At 39.2% G+C, this 19,538-nt stretch overlaps 1 protein-coding gene across 1 annotated transcript in view; it reads right to left on the reverse strand.

The window, feature by feature from the left end:
- Positions 1–6,301: 6,301 nt before the first annotated feature.
- LOC117300087 (arginine-hydroxylase NDUFAF5, mitochondrial-like) overlaps positions 6,302–19,538 on the reverse strand; it is a 116,998-nt gene continuing 103,761 nt past the window's right edge. Inside the window, exons 11-12 of the mRNA XM_033783777.1 lie at positions 12,269–12,351; positions 6,302–7,417 (exon numbers count right to left, since the gene is read on the reverse strand). Coding sequence (XP_033639668.1) covers positions 7,346–7,417; positions 12,269–12,351 — 155 coding nt within the window. The 3' untranslated portion in view covers positions 6,302–7,345. The remainder of the gene's footprint in view (positions 7,418–12,268; positions 12,352–19,538) is intronic.

Consider the following 19,538-nt stretch of genomic DNA (forward strand, 5'->3'; position numbering starts at 1 on the left):
TGCAATCCATCTAGGTGTACACCGTATGTAACCTTGTATATACTTTTATTACATTTTGATGTATTTTTAGTTTTCAATTTATGCGTATATCTTTTGTAATTTCTTTTTTACTGCGTTTTTGTGAAGCTGGTCTTGGAGGGAGCGCAACATAAATTCAAACATTCTTATTACTAGGCTATTATGATTATTGTTAGATATTATTGACGTCACTCTGGTATAATTATTCTAGACTGTGTGCATGCACGTCAAACGCGGGGACTGTGATGTGCTACATTCCACTATTATCATAGTTGACCCCCCAACAATTTACGCGATGCAAACGGCGCGTTGCTTGAAATTCAAACTAACACACGTGACACTGACTCCCAAAATTGCGCAACCAAGACGATTGTGTGATGATGACGACATCAAGTGAATTGAATCGAAAACGTTCACTGTAATTTCTAACAACTTTACCTCGTTACAGCAATCTTATGATGACGATTATATGCTAGATTATGAAAGAGACAAAGCTAGAGATAGACGTGACTAACAACTACAATAAATTATGTTGAATGCACTTTTTAAAAAGTACCAGTATAATATCCATTCGCTCTTTATTACACCATAAAAGTGTATAAATATGATTCTACTCGAAATAGTTTACGGTCTTACGCTTCGACCATAGCAGAGTCTTTATCGAAAGCTTTTTAGTTTTCGAAAGAGACTCTGCTGATGCGGTCGAAACGTCAGGCAATTTACTATGTTTTGCATTTATACGAATGAAATCTGTTTTGGGTTGGAAAAGCCGAATGCAACAGCTAATTCTATTTTCAAATTAGAATTTTTTCATATTGTTTTCTCGTTCATTAAAAAAATGTATTCCGTGGACAAACAATTCCAACAGAATAGCAAATTTAATTTCGATTGGATTATATTGAACAAAACAAAATGCCAAGCTCTTGTAGAAATTAATTGCGAACAGGTGGCTATAGGTTTACATGTTGCCCTTATATGCACCTGCTTTTCGAAGTCCAGTTTCGCGGCATTCCATCTACAAGTAAGTGGCCAAACCGCCTTTATAACAAACTGTAATATCTCAATACATAGTGCAATCTTCCAAATCGGACATCGAATAAGAAAAGACCAACAATCCCCGAACGAAGTTATTCAAAATGAAGGCTTCAAAAGCAAAAGGGGCCTTCTTTAAAGGCAGTGGACACTATTGGTAATTGTCAAAGACTAGCCTTCACAGTTGGTGTATCTCAACAAATACATAAACTAACAAACCTGTGAAAACTTGAGCTCAATCGGTCATCGAACTTGCAAGATGATAACGAAAGAAAAAATACCATTGTCACACGAAGTTGTGTGCCATTAGACAGTTGATTTCGAGACCTCAAGTTCTAAACTTGAGGTCTCGAAATCAAATTCGTGAAAATTTACTTCTTTCTCGAAAACTATGGCACTTCAGAGGGAGCGATTTCTCCCAATGTTTTATACCATCAACCTCTCCCTATTACTCGTCACCAAGAAAGGTTTTACGCTAATAATTATTTTGAGTAATTACCAATAGTGTCCACTGCCTTTAAAATCCCATTTGGCCGTCTGGAATAATGATAAAGGATTAATTGGAATTTCATTGTTTTTACTACTATTTTATATGATGAAGAATAATACATGAAATGAAATGAATGAAGAGGAATCAGCAAATTTAATGCAACGATTACGCGAATAAAAATACTCAAGTCACAGAATCTCATGTGGAACCAATTTATATTAAATATGGGAAGACATGTATTCTTACGCTACTCTGGTCGCTATTACATTGAATAATCGTTCTGTAATGCTGTGTTTGGACAGTATGCAAACAAATGTGAAATGAGTTAAATTGAATCTGACCACATTGACTGTTCCTGCGTTATGACAGTTTACCATAAAAACACGGACAACCTTGATAAAACTGAATTGAATGACGGCACAACTCACAAAAACGACTGTCAAATGAAATGAGAAAACCAATCCCTCTAATGTAAACAATAGTCAAGTCTAGATAAAAAAAAAAGTTGAAAAAAATGAAATACAAACGTCAGAGAGACAACCGTCAAAATCCAATCAAGCTGCAACCCTTACTGATATTTAAGGTGTCATGTTGGACAGCAAATGCACGTATCAAAGATTACCAACACGGAAACTAATCAAAGCATGTTGTTTACTTATTTTATTTACATTGTATTCTCACTATTGTTTGTGTATGAAACGTGCAATACGGGGCCTCTCAGTTCAACTATATCCATTACCCACATGAGCGTGCAGTCAACTCGTCTGTAAGATTCAATACAACGACAGCAAGCAGTGAAAATTACTGCGTAATAATCGATTTATGTACAACATGTTCGAGAAAAAAGAAAAAAAAATCAAAAACTCAAGAAGTCTGGCCGCGTCATTGTACAGGAACATGACATGACGTACGACCTCATAATACAGCCATTCATGTAACAGTATATTCCGATGGTAGCCGACGTGTTAACAGTTTAATTATCTTTTCTGGAAGTTACAGCACTGCCTGTAGATTCAGAACGGGCAATAATATCAGATAACTTTTGATGTGGCTTGGCGGGGAGCCGTTAATAAAGGTATCGTCTCCCGTATTTGGAGGTGAATTTAGAACCAATCATTCAATTTGATGGATGCATTTCTATCTGATACACTAGAGCATCTCTGCCTAGTCCGTACAGTACTTAATGAACGTATTCTTCGCCATATAGCCTTGAGACTTTGAGTTTTAATAGTCAATAAAGACAAGACCACTCGTAAATGGAGGTAATCAAAGATATCTTCTATTAATGGCCCAAACGATATCTACTTTAATAACAGTGAAACCATAATGGATGATTTATAAGTGAGACCACGCCACTGAGGAGTAAGGTGGCCTGGATGGGCAAGACGAAGCAGGGTCAATGCACGCACTGAGCTCTACCTAACTTCCTGTCTTACGATGCCAGCTTTAGTTACTTGTCTCTTTGTTTACTTGAGGAGAATACAAAAAAAGAAGACTCTCCAAACTAGCTGTGAGTGTTTTCTTAACATTGGACAGTATTTGCATGCGAGCCCCTAACAGCACGCAAAGGGCCTCTCTGTAAAACTTGCCGGCAATATTTACACCGATGGATGGATAGCTGCATTCAAAAAGGTTGAATTGACATCGCTGAGTTTTCTTTTCCGTGAAATACGAGAATGTACAAGATGCGTCTAAAGTGTTGTCCGATTATTGAAAAAACGGGACTGATCTTTAGGTTTGAATTGGATGGACACAGGAGGGGGGACTGGGAGTGGCTTCGACATGCTTCGACTAACTCCGAGCATCATCCACTTAAGAAAATTACACAAATTCCACTGAGGAGTTGTTGACTCAGAGTTAACAATAGGCCGCCGCTGTCACGTCCAAAAAGCAAAAGGGGGAAAAGGAGAACAATGGTATCGGATGACACGTCCATTTATATACACGTAAGAAATTCATATCAAAACGTTACCGCACGTAACCCACTCTTGATTCCTATGTGTCTTTTACCAACCGTCTGCTACACACACCTGAGCAATATAATGGACACTTGAGAATAAAGTCTAAATTTCCACAATTGATTACAAGATGGCGTTTGTTCCATGATAATAACATGCAACAACTTTGACGTTGTTTTGGTATCACCATGATGCATCGATAGTGCTTAAACGTACAGTGCAACATTCAGGTTCTGTTTCATTGAAACGAGTGACGAGTGAAGAAGTATAATCAAGAGACTATATATGCCTATGGCATTATATAGGTCTGACTCACAACCAAACACTGTGCAAAGAGACTTATTGTTCACAAGATTGACCTCTGATTAGGTTTCAGAGTGTCTCCATCACTTTATAACTACGGACGAGAATGAAAACAACAAGTCCAGTCCAACTTCACATAACTTCAAGAAAATTTAAACAAAATTAAAATGTATGACACAAATCCTGAAATCAGACACAACCCTGACAAATCAGACGCTCATTATTTGAACTAAGTCTTGGTCTGATACGAAGACCTTGTCATACAAAGTACAGGTTTGACAATAACTGATTCACCACTAACATTATTTCGTGAGTGGCAGTATGCTTTGAAACCGAAATAAAATAAGAGATTAAACTGAATGTAACGAAATGAACGGGAGCTCCAATAAAGGTTCCATGATTTAAGCGATATGTCCACAAGCAGCCGATATAAAAACTAGTACATCAGCAGCAACCGCGCTTTTATAAAAGATGTCACCGATCAATGTCAGTGAACAACTGATCAAGGCTTGGAAGGCTTATATACAGGGTATACCCAAATGACTTTGGGATTGAGTTGAGCTTGTCCATTTCATATTCATTGACTCCTTGAATTGAAAGCCACAGGTTGCTTGTCATTCAGAGAGGGGAGCGAGTGATGGCAATTGACCTACAATGACGCCATAGCTAGCTTTGCTAGGTGCCTTACTTTGAGTTCGATGGACGCAGTGCATGAACTTGACATGAGCTTCTTTACTGCATATAAACGCATATTTCTAGAAATAAATATATTGATACGCTTAAACTCAAACGTTTTGTTAAGCCTAAACCTAAAAGAAATATCCAACTTCGTGTATAGGTGAACAAATGACAAGACAAACAACCTTATCAATCATATTTAACATATCCAACATTCAAACCTCTTTTATTTGCAAAGTAAATGAATGCCGTGTCATCTCGAGTACACCTCCCACACTGCCCAACGAGAACCAGCAGTATATGGTCATGTTCATAGCATTGTACGTCAACCACAATGGGGCAATATCAACCGAAAATCAAAATGGCCGCCAAGAGTTTGACGTCACCACTATATACCTTAGGCATATGACGTCATTTGAGCAGAGCGCCCTCGGCTAAATAGGGGTCAAAAGAAGACTGCTCTTTGGCCCCATCCTTCACGCCGTACATACGTAGATGTGCGTTTTCCATTATTTCATCACCATTCTACCTCAAAGATGGCGGTGCGTGATGACGTCAATGCACGAGGTCCATGCCGAACCATTATAACTGGTCTCACGGTCTAATGCCGATGCTAAAAGCATCTCACGGTTTGTCTGACCTGTTAGTATAATAATTGCAGCGACAAAATCAGAACTTTTTTTCTCTTCTCTCCATCCAATATTTGGTGGTCGTGCTTTCCAAGAAGGTAGTCACTTTTGATTCATCTTGAAAAGAGCTTATCATTTGAGACGTTTGGTTTATTAAGCTTGCCTAATCCTCTGCTGTATTACTTTAGTGTACCTCCAGGCTCTTCTGCTCTTACAAGACAAACTGTGTCGAGTCCTTCGATGACCCCAGGTCTAAATTGCACGCGGTTTTGTTTAACCATTTGCAACAACCCTTGTCTTCTGGTACATTTCAGGAGGAAAATCATAAGTAATGGGGACGGATTAGGGAGACGCAGGGACGCCGATACAAACTGCTGAATTGTCACCCCGGGGTGCGGTATCAACAGTAACATCTCGTGACCGTGTTGATGTTTCTAAATTCGTCCCTCTGGTCTGATGGTTTGATTACATCAATAGACCAAAACGAAAAGGAAACTGCAAACATTGCGATGTGAGAAAACATTCCATGATTACTTTCCCTGATATTCCATTCAATTAAAAGTTAAGACCACATATCCATTGAAATAGTTGGAAATGATGAAACAGATTTGGCACACTATTCAGAAAATGCCACCGAAGGCAAATTTAATAGTCGTTTGTTTTTAAACAAACCTAGGAATTTACCCAGCTTTATATAGGACTCTTCCTCTGTGCTGCAGTATAATACGAAAGTGTAACCAGGGCTAGAATTTACCTAGCATTTGTTAAACAATTAAGTAGATCTACAGTAATTGTCTTTACTTGTAATCGGTTGAAGAGTTTCATCGACGCGGGTTTGTGGTTGAGTTTGCATTACACACCTACTCAATGTTTGCCTATAATTCAAAACGTTGAAAAGAATCCTTATAACCCGGCACCAGAAAAACATTGAGAAACCACACGAAGGATTCCGACAGACCACTCAGCGGCAGATATATAACAAAATACAAACAAAATATAAAATAATATAAAATGAGTATAGGGTAGATGGCCTGATCTTTCGATCCAAACCGGACCTTCTTCAGAGGCATGAACAAGAACACATAAAATACATATCCATTTATGGAAAAGGATAAAGGGAAGGGATCCAGAAAAAGCGATGGATAATTGGTGGATATATGAACAAATAAAATAAACTCAAATAAATATATAAATCGATTTCTCATAGACGATGTTTTATTCTGGTCACAAAAACAGGTCAGATTCGGTGAGGTCGAGACAGCATCCCCTTCAATCATTTGCTTCTTCTTCAATTCAGATAAATAAATATTAACTATCGTGAGGATTAAAGGATATGCCTACAACTTCTATGGGTTAATATAATAACACAGCTCCCTTAACAATACTCCCGCCCTTTGTAATTATCAGCACTGAAATAAATATTTCTGGATAAGTGAGTAGGTCCACATCCAAATTTAAGCTTTATCCATGTCTTTAAGCTCTTTAATTAGAAATTCAATTTCGTTGGTTTATACACAATGATTGTTAATTATCCTCTCCTAAAACGCGAACTGATGTGAAGTCGACAATCTGTTTTGATGTCATGGTATTTTTTTTAAGAAAACACACTTATGCCTAATCCTATTAAAGAAATGTAATTATACAGCATGAAAGAAATCAACCGTTGGATTTAATTTGCAAAGCCGAAAGGAGTAGGTGGCTTCTTTATACAGTGACACTGTTTGGATGAACCAAAACAACCTGTTTACTGCGTGATCTCATATTTTATAGGCCGCTAAAAAAAATAACTTCATAAAAAATATCTTCATAGCCTTAATAGGGGTACAAGAGTTTACTTACGTTTCAAACACTGACTTCAATATTCAAGGCTCTCTGATGACGTAAAAAGAGTAGGGTTTAGCTCTATTCTCCAGGATATAGGCATCTTGCCTAGAACGAGTCCAACACAAAGATAATTGATGCCATTTTGAGGATTCCTTGTCAGGCCCCTTTAAAATGTACACACAAAAGAAGTGTCACAGCAATTTTGTTCAGAAAACAAATTTGTAGGAAATAAAGTTCAGCAACTTCACAGCTTTCAAATGCTGACTGGATCACCTGCCCCGTTGGCTCTTATGGGTGGTGCACATTACCATCAACACAATGCCGTACACTCCAGTGTATTTCAACTTCCAAAATGACTTCGGTCTCTCCTCACTGATGGGTAACTTATTATCAAACTCACAATGGGGTGACGGTCATTTTCTTTTCGGCAATTTGTCCAGATCTTTAAGTGAAGCTGTTGCTGAGCCTCTCTTTGCCGGCTTGGGCTGTCAATTAAAGAAAAAGATAGTCCATAATATACTGACTTTAATAAATATAAGTGAGTATTGGTTGCAATTAAGGCTTTTGAAAAAAACACTTGTTACTGGTTTGTTTGCATTGTTGAAACACTTTCAGAGAGCTACATCACATACAATTTGAAAGCAAAACTTGTACAAAAGTCATTAACACAATGGAAAACATTTAACAATCATTTTGTGCAGTGATAACAATTAAACCAAATAAGAAGTTATGATTGTTTAAAATCGGTTAGTCACATCCTTTTTAACTTAATACCGCATCTGACTATAATATAAATCAACACACTAAATATATTTCTGCCAATGTCTACCCTGTACATTACGCCATACATGCAATGTTGGACTAAATAAGTGTCAGCTTTGACAGAAGTGGGTCAGGGTGTCAGACAAGCAATCAAATCATCAACCCCCAACCTTCGGTTTACTTGACTGAAAACAAAGGTCGAATCAACAATAAGTCTGGACCGCTAAGAAAAGGCACAGCCCTCAGAGAAAAGGAAATATTGAGCACATCCAGACTCGAAGAAGAAAAAATGTTCCGAAAAATGTTCCTTAACAATTATCAGATAATACATGCAAAAATCTTGATGGAGTTCTTGAAAGAAAATGCTGCAATCCTTGATACAACTCAAGGATTACCACTTCGCTTTGTAGAGGCTTGAAGAATTGAATGGATCTCTAATTCAAGGCTTTAACCTTCATCGTCTCTTGTAGTAGGAGAATGTCATAAGCAAGCGAAGGAGAAATACATTGTACAAGTGCAAGTACTCACAGCGGTATTTAACCATGCGTCAGGCTATGATTGCACCAGGGCAATCTCGGTGGTCTAGTTGGTAAGACACTGCTCTAGAATTGCAAGGGTCGTGGGTTCGACTCCCACCCGAGTAACTTGCCCGTGATATTTTTTTCACAGGACTCGGGAAAGTACTGAGTATACAGTGCTAACACACATCGGTGTATGGGTAAACAAATAAATAATAATATTACCAATTGAACAAGGGCATTTTCAAATAAGAAAATAACAAGAAGACAATGTCACTGTTTGTGGGACATGCAGACTGTTCGAGAGGTCAGCACAGACGCCCCAGTTATTTTTTTTTAGAGTTTAATTCTAATTATTGAGACAATACAAACTGTCATCAAAAAAGATGCCCTGCTCAATCAAATGAGTAAACATGTATACATAATGCAGAGAATTCTTAAAGTGTAGTGAAATGTAAAACGACATACTAAAAAGATGTATACAACACCATATTCAAATAAACATGGTTCATAATATAGCGCTTTGTCACACCCCTTAAGGGTTGTATCAAAGCGCAAAGTATTTGTCCTACAAGGTTTGTGGAGCTACGATTTGAAGTATGATACCTATTCCTTTAAAGTTCCGTGTAATGAGCTGTGGCGCAATATGCAGCCAATCAGGAACACCGGGGAGAACCCCTTCTGTCTTCGATAAATACACTGGGTTCTTTTCCATGCGTTAAACAACACACGGGACCAACGGCTTTACAGCCCATCCAAAGGACGAAAACCAAAAGTTGTCTCTATTTCTCAAACTTGTACAAATTCAAGCGACACTAAAGCATAATAGTTTGCCTTCTTCAAAGGTCAGACTATTCACGCTCAGTGATTCCACCGAGTCTGTAAGTTTTTATTTTGCAATTATAACAAGGTGTTGAATTTTTAATGATTCAATTTACTGCCGCTATTTTTTATTAGTCCTAATCTAAATAGAGCCCAAGGCGTAAATTTAAATTCTGCCCCCTCCCCTGTATCCACACACACAATCATGCATACTGATTCTAATTCTATGAAATGGGGCCAGACTATTTCTCAAATCAGTTTCAGGCCTAGTCCGAAACGGCTACTTCGGCTACAGCTACGGCTAGATCAGCGCGTCTGTCAGTGTTGAAGAATAGGCAGACGCTCTCAATCTAGCCGTAGCTGTAGCCGAAGTCGCCGTCTCGGACACGGCCTCACTTTGATTGCATTGATTTTGATGAGAAAACAATGGATGACCCATGAGTCTGTGATCCTAAAATGCAAATCAAAAGGCTTCCAACAATGAGAATTGTATAGGCTGGCCTCTACATCACAATTTACCACGTAGAGGAGGAAAGTCCAAGGTGACTATCTGCTCCCATGCACACCCAACTGTCTTCAAACTCAAAAGGGTATCAGAAATCATAACAAACCACTGAGAGAATTCATAATTGGAGCCAGAGAGAAAACAAAACACTTGGGGTGCAAGTGTGAGGATTTGTTAATTTTGTAAATTGGCCCCATCTCACTAATTACACCCATGGAGTTGTTTCCCAAAGCAAATGACCATTAATGGAGTCATTATTTTAATAAATATTTAATGAATCTTAAAACGGTTAAGCACTGAAGCAGAACTGAGAGGCTATAATGCATCACAATCACAATTGAAGCTTCCCACTGGAGATGAACAAAAACAGTGGCAGTATACTACAAGAGTTGACTGAATGAATTATGCACAACGTCTCCATAAAATGGAAGTGTACAGATATTAACACATCATTAAAACCCACACAACTCCTGGTTTATTAAGTTAGTATACCGATTTACATTCAACACCTTTTGGGGCCATCAGAGGTAGTTTTCCCATTATAGGTGTCTAATGTACTAGATCTTTACAAATAAGTTTCTCCATAAGTCTTGTAGAATTCTTGGTGAGTTAAGGGATTCCTAACTGTTCTTTGACACTAAGAATCTACACAAAAAGCCAGATGATGGGTGACGTGTTTGGAAATGATGTTCTTCTACTATAGGTGAACACAGGGGCGTCAATCCGTCTTGAAGTGTGGGGGGGGGGGGGACACATAACATTTAAGGCGTGGGGTCCGGGGCCCGGTGTAGGGCCCCGGAATATTTTTTAGCCTGTAAATGCTCTCTGGTGCAATCTAGTGAATCTGAGGGGTGATGTTCCCCCCCCCCTCAGATGTTGGAATTTAATGCCTATTTCAAGTTATGATGCACCTATTCTTGCTATCATGGTTATTGTACCTAAAAAGCAACTCAATTATAGCTTCGTTATATCCATGTTGTTTCTGCATTCTAATGCTCAGACGGCGTTTCATCCCTATCATCACCAAATTTTGCATTCTAGATGCTCTGTGGTGCAATCTTAGGCCAATAAAAGGCGCACAGAACGGAACAGAACATCTGTAAAATGTGAGCAGCAGTAGAACCTTTTGGTTTGACAGCTTCTTCAAGTGCGGCTCTATGAACCAAGTTTTAGGGGAAAATACGTGAGTGTGAAACCTTTACGGCATGGGTCCGGGCCCGCTCAAGGGCCTAGTAAAATTTTGTATTTTTATATGCTCTGTGGTGCAATCTTTAGGCCATTTAGCGACCAAATGGCAAACGAAACAGAACAATGAGCTGTGTGAATATGTGTGTTCCAGTGCTCCACAGTTCCACAGTGCAAAACACGATTTTCATGATAAAGGTGGTCAAACAACACGGGGAACATTGATACTGTGTCCCCAACCCTACGAAAATGGGGTGGGGTGGGGTACACGTCCCTTCCACTCTTTCAAGGGGGAGGTGCAAATCTGTCAACGATGGAGCATGCGTGTGAGAAGCCTTTACGGCTCGGGGTGTGGGCCCGATTAAGGGCCCGGGAAAATTTTGCATTTTAGATGCTCTGTGATGCAATCTAGGGCCAATTTAGAGAGGGGATATTGTGTCATCCTTTGCCCACAGGATTAATGCCCATATAGGGACACAGGGTTTTGTCTTACACAGTGCAAAACTTGGGCTTCATGATAAAGGTGGTCAAAAAGGTGGGGGGGGGGGACATTTGATATTGTGTCCCCCACCATCCAAAAGGTGGGGGGGGGGGACATGTCCCCCTGTTCCCCCCCCCCCTGATTGACGCCCATGGGTGAACGGCAGTCTTACATCATTAATCAATGGAGTAACATGCCTTTACCATGCGTCAGGTGTCCCGTACACACAATTAAAATTAATGTTGAACTTCAATTCATTGAACAAGAACCAGAGTGTTGTCTCTGATTTGGAACCATAATGTTTCCAGTCAGGAACAAGACTGTTTTCCAGAGAGGAACCAGACTGCTTTCCAAAGAGGAACCAGACTGCTTTCCCTACAGAAATCAGGTTTTGTTTCCCTAAGGAACGGTATCCAGACTGTATCCCTAAACCGGGACCAGGCTGTTTTCCAAAATGGATCTACACGTGATTATTTGAACAGGAACCAGACTATTTTCCTGCCAGGAACCAGACTAATACAACCTCAATTTGGACACACTGAGTTGAATGGAAAGAAACATACCATTGCCGATTGGAGATTTATAGATTTGATCATGGTGTGGCCATACAATCTTCCCTGACTACACAGGGACAAATACTGCACTTTTCTCCATGCATACAAAGGGGATCTGACTACTTGTTTCCTCCCATTATCTGTTTGCTTTACGCTTGGACGGGACAGAAACAAGATGACCACAACATGACAAAGTTCTAATTCCCTTCTGATGGATGCAATGGCATCCATCATGGCGCCTCTGTGTTCTCAAAACTTCTAAATGGACAACTGGAATCTGGTAATTTACAGTGTCAGCAGAGAATCATCAGAAGGCAAATGTACCGCATGATTGAAAACAAAAACCCACATCAACATTGAACATACCAAGCGCAAAAACAAATTGACCAGACTCCAGGAGGAAAAAGGAAAGTGACCAAAAGAAATGCCCAAAGTGAGACCATAAATCAGTACAGCCAAGTTGTGTATATACAGAATACTAAGAGGGGTTAGTGCTAAAGGATACATACCTGTGACTCGTCTGGTTTCCATCCAATCATGTACAGTATCTGGAATGTCGCCGGTACGGACCCATCCTCATTTCCATACATGTCTAATGCAACCACAACCAGAGAAAAGAGAAAACATAGACTTTAAAAACGTGACACTAAACTGACTGAACAATTTGAAGTCAAGCCCAAGAGAAATTTACGTGTCCTAAATGCTGATATTGTTTCCTTATAGCTCCAGGAGTACCAAAACCTGGTTTTTGTTATGTGTGTGTGTGTGTGTGATAATTTATACGATATACTACTAGCTTTCTCTGTGGTGCCCTAACCTGGCAGAGGTAATCGTGACATTCCAAACAAAAATGCAGCTGCCTTGGCTGTTAAGTTACATTCCCGCTCCCCGGCCTATAAACTGGGAAAACAAGTGTTGTGTGAGGTATACAAAGTGATCTGCTGAAGGCACTTGAAATCCCGCTGCCCGAGAGGACTTTTTCGTTTCTCCTCCGTTGAAGAATTTTTCCACAAAAGGAGGTATAAATATTTTGTCTCTCACTCTCCCGGAGTAATGCCAGAGAGTCGTGCGCTTACGTTCTTTGATGGTTTAGTTTAGAATCACCCCACAGCAACCCGATGAATGGCAGCAGTGTCATTTAGGAGTCAAATTGATATTCTACGGACACTGAACCCTGGGGAACAGTTTCTTTTCTCCGATCCAAAGTGAAAATTATGTGAGTTTAAATCAACAGACACAGGTACACTGCTTAGAAGCTCTTTCTTTGGATTTCTTCTCCCTTAAAGGTCCGAGTTGCAACTGTGATTGCATTAAAGGTTAGCAACACATTCCATTCTCCATTACAGTGTATGTTCCTATGATTGAGCATGGATAGAGGATCGTTTAGACAATTTACAACCATTTCAAGCGTTCAATGGTATATAGTCTTTAGAAAGTAAAGCTATAGATGTTTGCTTCTCACAAACATCTATTTCAAACAAGGGTATCATAACTGAACTTCATGAGGATATCAAAAATAGCTTTCTTAACATAAAAACAACTTTTCAATGAAAGACTGCAATGAGACACTTGGAAACTTGAATTTAAAAGCACTGTTTTGAAGCCATTATACACTTTCGGTAAACAGTATTGTCCAAGTCCCACACTTCGTGTATCACAACTTATATATAAAATAACAATCCTGTGGAAATTTAGGCTCAATCGGACATCGGAGTCGGGAGAAAATAACGGGAAAACCCACTCATGTTTTCGCGCGTTTCACCGTGTCATGACATGTGTTTATAACAAATCCGTAATTCTCGTTAACGAGAATTTATATTGTTTTACCGTTTTCTCAAAAAGTAAAGCATTTCATGGACTAATATTTCAAGAGAAGTCTTTCACCATTACCTTCTGTAAACCCTGTAAATTATTTGTAAATCTGTGAACTTTTTTTTTTTCCTGTACCGAAAGGGTCCAATGGCTTTAAAAGTCTAATGCTGCATGAGTCACTCAAACGATTCAGTCAGTTTGATAAAGAAACACAAAGTTGAAAACTCAAACTATGCATGTTTGAGATGTAATTACAAGAGTCAGAAGGGGAAAACAAGTCAACTTCGAATCAACACGGATATGTTGGAAGCCAGCACGGCTCCCTCCTAGTGCAGTCTCCACTGTAACCAAACCAATCACGCATCTACACTTGAAGTGATTACAACGCCATCGAAGAAGCCAATATTTGCTCCTGTCTCATTAACACTGCACTTCACTTCCCTTCACTACTCTATAGCCAAGGTCTTCCCCATATAAATGTGCTAAATTGGTTCTCTTTGTGTGAGATTACCTCTCCACCCTACGCTAGGTCGTCTCAGGCAGCTGATCGGAGGTGAAAGAGGAAACCGTCTAAATTAATGTTGGTGTCTGGAAATGATTAGTTGTAAATGATGCAGGCAGCTTAAACCTGTTAACCAGACTTATCATGGTGACTTATTGATCAACTTTCTATCTATGGCACTGTATTGTGTTTTATAATATCCGGGACATTACACCAAAAACGTGCATCTCAAAACGCAACAAATCTGAAAATATGCCATACCACCTGTTGATTAACATTAATCACACAGTCAAGCAATCCCTTCATTTTAGCTGTGAGAGCACTCCAATTATAAGATACGTAGGAAGAAACTATAAATAAATAGTAAACTTGCGGGTACAACCTTGCACTGCAAAAACTGGGGTGTTAAAGATGCTATGTCAGATTTTTTGCCGATTTGACACAAACATTTTAAAATTCAATAGGTATTTTGATTGGGGTCGAGAAAGTTACAAGCTTTCATTTGAGCCATTGCTCAGGATCCCGACAATATATCACATGACCAATTCTTAAGTGTTTTATAAGAAACATGTTAAATTGTTGTCATGGTTCCTGACCATTAAAAGTTCAAGTTAAACTATTTTTCGTTAGAGTGGGTGATACTCTTTGAAATACCATTCTCTCAAAAAAAATCTATTTTTTAATGTTTGGGGCCAAAAAACTGACATAGCATCTCTAAATTGATATCTATATGTGACAACACCGACACGGTGTTAGTTTTACCAACGATATAGTAATGGTGATAAAAAACACCATGTTGGTGTTGTCACATAAAATATACCAGGAAGAATCAATCAAACACCCAAGTTTTTGTTGTGTGAGTGTTGGCTCTGAGAAGAGTCGGTGTGGTATCGACGTTTCAAACAGTATGTACTGCTCGTCTTCAGCAGAAAGCAGACGAGCAGAGGCTGTTCGAAACCTTCTCAGAGCCAACATTCACACTCAAGAGATTTACACATGGTTGTACCCGCAAGCTAACTGTTTTATACTGTTTTCTTTCTATTTATCCACACCATGCAAAGCTTCAAACAAAACCTAACAAGATATATTGATAGGAACTCTCGTTGAGAGATGCGGATTATACTCATGCGATGAATAAATTCATGCTACCAGCCTCCATGCAGAAATGCACGTAGACTTTTCAAAATGAATGACAAGCAAGCTCAAAATTGGTGAATGTGTAGACCATGTGAACTTTGTTTATACAATAAGTGTGACCTTGTACATTCTTTGGGTATTCTGGCAGGCAAGATACTGCACAGGTCCTATGGGAAAGTTAACATTTTGTGTCATAATTTCCACATAAATCCAACGATTATGGAATTAAAAGCTTGACAAGTTTTGAGATGTGCTCCCTTTCATCATATCAAAAATTGATAGGAATTGGACAGTGCAATCTAAATAAAATATGATATTTTATGTTTTCTTCTATAAAGCTGTGTACAAATCGTGCCTGCAGGAAATCTAGGTTCTGTGGCTCTTTTGTAAACCTGTAATGTCACAGGTCACATCGTCTATAAACAAAATGTGTTCAAATATCTTCTGTTTTTCCACTAAATTCCGCACCATAAACCATTTTGTACATTGCAAGAGCATTACGTAAAGCCACGTTCTTTATCACTCAGAGAGCATCGATTTGGAGTTTGGAATGTATACACACAATGTTACACAACGAAGATGTACACTGGCCATGGCAGAAAAAATGTCTTTCCCTCCCTAAAGGCTAATTTACGATTGCATTAACATTGCGTTGTCTCCCAAAACACTTTATGGTAACATCTTCGGTTGCTAATGGCAATACCAATAAATCACTATCTGATAGAAACAGGTAAAAAGAAACAACTCATGACAGTAAGCATTATCCATTACAATGTGTGTAATGTAACTGAATCTATGTTGATGACATGACTGATCGAGAGCTTATAACCACAACCCTACAACGGCCTCTTCCAAACCACGGCTTGGGCTTTGGGTGCTGTTTCAGCCTCCGTTCTCTCGTCTGGAGCCCTGAGCTCGTACGCAAAGCACGCGTAATTGTCACGGGGTCGAGCTAGCCTAAGCCGAATCTGGAGCCCAAGCCGCAATTTCGAGAAAGGCCATAGACTCTTAATCTTGTATGTCAAGAATCAAGAATAAGGAAAGTGTTTACTTGTCCCCCCCCCCCATTTTGACCCAAAACCATGACATTTTAACCACTGCAATCCAAGACTTCAGTATTATGGTCGATGGTACGCCTTTTGTATTTTCCTGACCTTTGTCTGAGACTGTTGAAACAATAGGCCTATAGATAAATACCGATGTTATTGTCCTTCACAAGATATTTTTGAGAAAAGAGGTAGATTTCATGCTGTGAATCGTAAGGAAAGAGTTAGTCTCCCATTTTGACAATTTATTGATTACTTCATCCAAACAGCTGTAGGCCTACTTCGTGTCATGACCTTTAAACTGATGCAATACCCGACTTTAGTATTAAATGCCTGTTCAATTTTACTTTTCTTTTTCTGAGAATGTTGTTGTTTGAAGCAATATAACCGATGGTAATGTCACTTACAAGATATTTTATAGAGAAAGAGGCAGTTTATATGCTGTGAATCACACTGCAAGCAGAGCATGAATGAATAATGTGCGTAACACAATATCTTAACGTTGCCCTATACACACGGACTTTCTTTCACACTGTATCCATTTCCCACTTTATAACAACTTAGGCCGACAGATATTAAGGCCACTGGTCATAAAAAAGCCAACCCTCTATCCACAGATTTAATAAATCGTCCTTGTAGAATGTCTAATGAGATGATTTACTTAAAGTACCCGTAATTACAAGATGTCGTCAGCTTGAGGACAAACAAAATGGAGTTTAAACCGTGTCTGACAGAGTAATTAGACCAGCCCAGCGTTCTTCATTAAGCAAGCATTTCAGGCCGGGGAAACATGCCAGGGCCGGGAGAATAAATGATGTTTTGGTGATGAGTGTGAGGGTCCAAATGTCCACACAGTTGCTCATCAGATGGGACAGGTTGTCTGGCTAGAAAGTATACGCTCCATCCATTATCCTTCAAGATCAACAGGGCAGAAGGTTGTTGAAACGGATGCGGAAGCGAGATACATCTCGTAACCATACAGGTATCTTCCTGGATACCAGAGATTTTTTCCTGCCGAAATTGCCAAACTATCATTCCTGGAACGGGTGATTTATAAAAGCCCCTCTTTTTTCTTTTGCCTTTTTTCCAGCCTCGCAAAAACAGGAGATACGATAAAGTTATCTCACACATCTGCAAGCGTGATGACGGGGAAAATTTCCCCCTCAAGTGTTGAAAGCGTAAATGGAAACAAGTGTTTGGGCAGCTTTAGATTAAGCTCTTCTCCGTTACGTAGATACAGTGTAGAGTTGCTGGGATAGTGGTAAAAGTGTTGATAATGAGCAAAATACCTTTATCATGCTGTATTCATCTTGGTTGTGTTCCTCGTATCGAATAACAATAACGAATGCTAATACCCATTTTGCAAAACGGAACCAGACTAATTTGTTCTTCTAGACTCGGTTTGGTTACATTGACATCAATGGGAAAAAATCAAGATGGCTGAACCATGTCGATGGTTTAGATCAAATTCCATAACTGCTCAAGTTGTTTCTCCCCTATGTACGATTTCTAGGACATGTTCACACCTGATGGCCGTACAGTACAAGTCCACTGACTCAGCGATATTGAAATGGATGACAAACTTGGAAACTGAACCGTCTATCGTATAAATGATTCAAGCGTGGGTAACAACATTGATGCCTCATTAAACATGAATCACAACTCTGGTCAAAGTTGGTTGCGTACGAACTTGGATGCATGCCAGTGATGAGGAGTAGAGTTGACACTTCACTCGAGAATGGAGGCTCTGCATTTTGTGGTGAATTAGTCATTTTCATTTCAAGTACGGTACTTTAGCATAAAAAGTGCAACAATTCCCATGGAGGAATCTTAGAGACTGATATGTGACTCTATAAGAACTGGGTAGACGCTTGTTCATACACTGTATGCCCATCATAAGCCACAGGGGCATCTTGGCATCTTTGACCAATAATTTTCAACACAATAAATGCAAATCACCAGAATAATGTGAGTTTAACCCGTATGCAACTTGTGGCTGGAAAAAAAAACATTACCAATGTGCATTTGACTTTCAGGGTTTGTGTAAACGGCCAATTCGATCACTTGTTTCAGATGGTATACTACTTCCTTTTACTGTAAGTGTAATCTCCAATCAATAATTTGTGTTCATGCAACAGCCCAAACTAACAACAGACAAAACATAACATTGAGGTAAGGACAAAGTTTCAAGAACATTAAACTTGAGCCGATGCAATAATTGCAAATGTACAAACCATAGATCGACCAACGTGATACCTCAGTGTGACACACGTCCCCTTGACACCTTGACAACAGTCTAGCCTGTTTTGGCATTAGACCTAATTTAGATTCAGTGTTCGAGTAACCAATTCGTCATTGCAACCCCTCAAACTGCCAAGCTTTTTCCACGATGGGGAAACATGACCAATGTGGGGGTTTACTTCGGTTTACTTCCAATTACATTGACTTCGGGATAGGGTAACACAAACCTCAAACATACTTCAATTTATTGAATCCAAGCTCCCGAACTGGCAAATCGCACCAAGAAAACGTCTCCATGATAACTATTATAGAGCGCTCTTTCATATCCGTCATTATTTAAAGGTGAAAAATATATATGATCTGAATGAGTTCAGACTACTAGAGATACATCATTAACAATGCCTAACACATGTAGACACGAACAGTAACACCAAATGAGTGCACGCTGTAATTGCACACATCCTAGGTGTATAGCCACCGTCATACAAAAGAGAGATGAGGAAATAAAACACGTGTTGCAGATCTTGTATTTGAAAAATAATCCAAAACTTTAAGCTGACTCCTAGGAAAATCACGATAAGATCATCTGCAGAATCAGGTTTTAAAAAGGTGAAATTCTTGAATGACTGTGGTCAATTATTAAAACTATTTATAGTTAAGCCTGTCATAAAATCACCACGATAAGGACTCTTCAAGATAACCACTTTAAAGGGCAGTTGGCACTTGCATAAGTTTCCGCTTAATTAACAGTGTAATGCAAGAAAGGTCGTGAATTCTACGGAGCCCCAGGAGTGCCATCCAAATTTAAGAACAAAACGACCTTCTGAAATTTGAATGGTCGACTTGCCCGACATTATATCTCGCTAAATTTTAAGTGTTATAAGCCGGCCTATGAATATTGTTGTGTTTGTCTTATCACTACTAGACTGCCGAGCTTGTCCGGTAGCTGAGGCAGTTAAAAATCTTTTAAAATTTTTTTAGCAGATGGGACCGCAACGATTTTAATAGAGCAACCATTTCAAAAGATTGTACTGATTAGAG

The sequence above is a fragment of the Asterias rubens genome, chromosome 1 (assembly GCF_902459465.1).
Source record: "Asterias rubens chromosome 1, eAstRub1.3, whole genome shotgun sequence".
Classification (NCBI taxonomy): Eukaryota; Metazoa; Echinodermata; class Asteroidea; order Forcipulatida; family Asteriidae; genus Asterias; species Asterias rubens.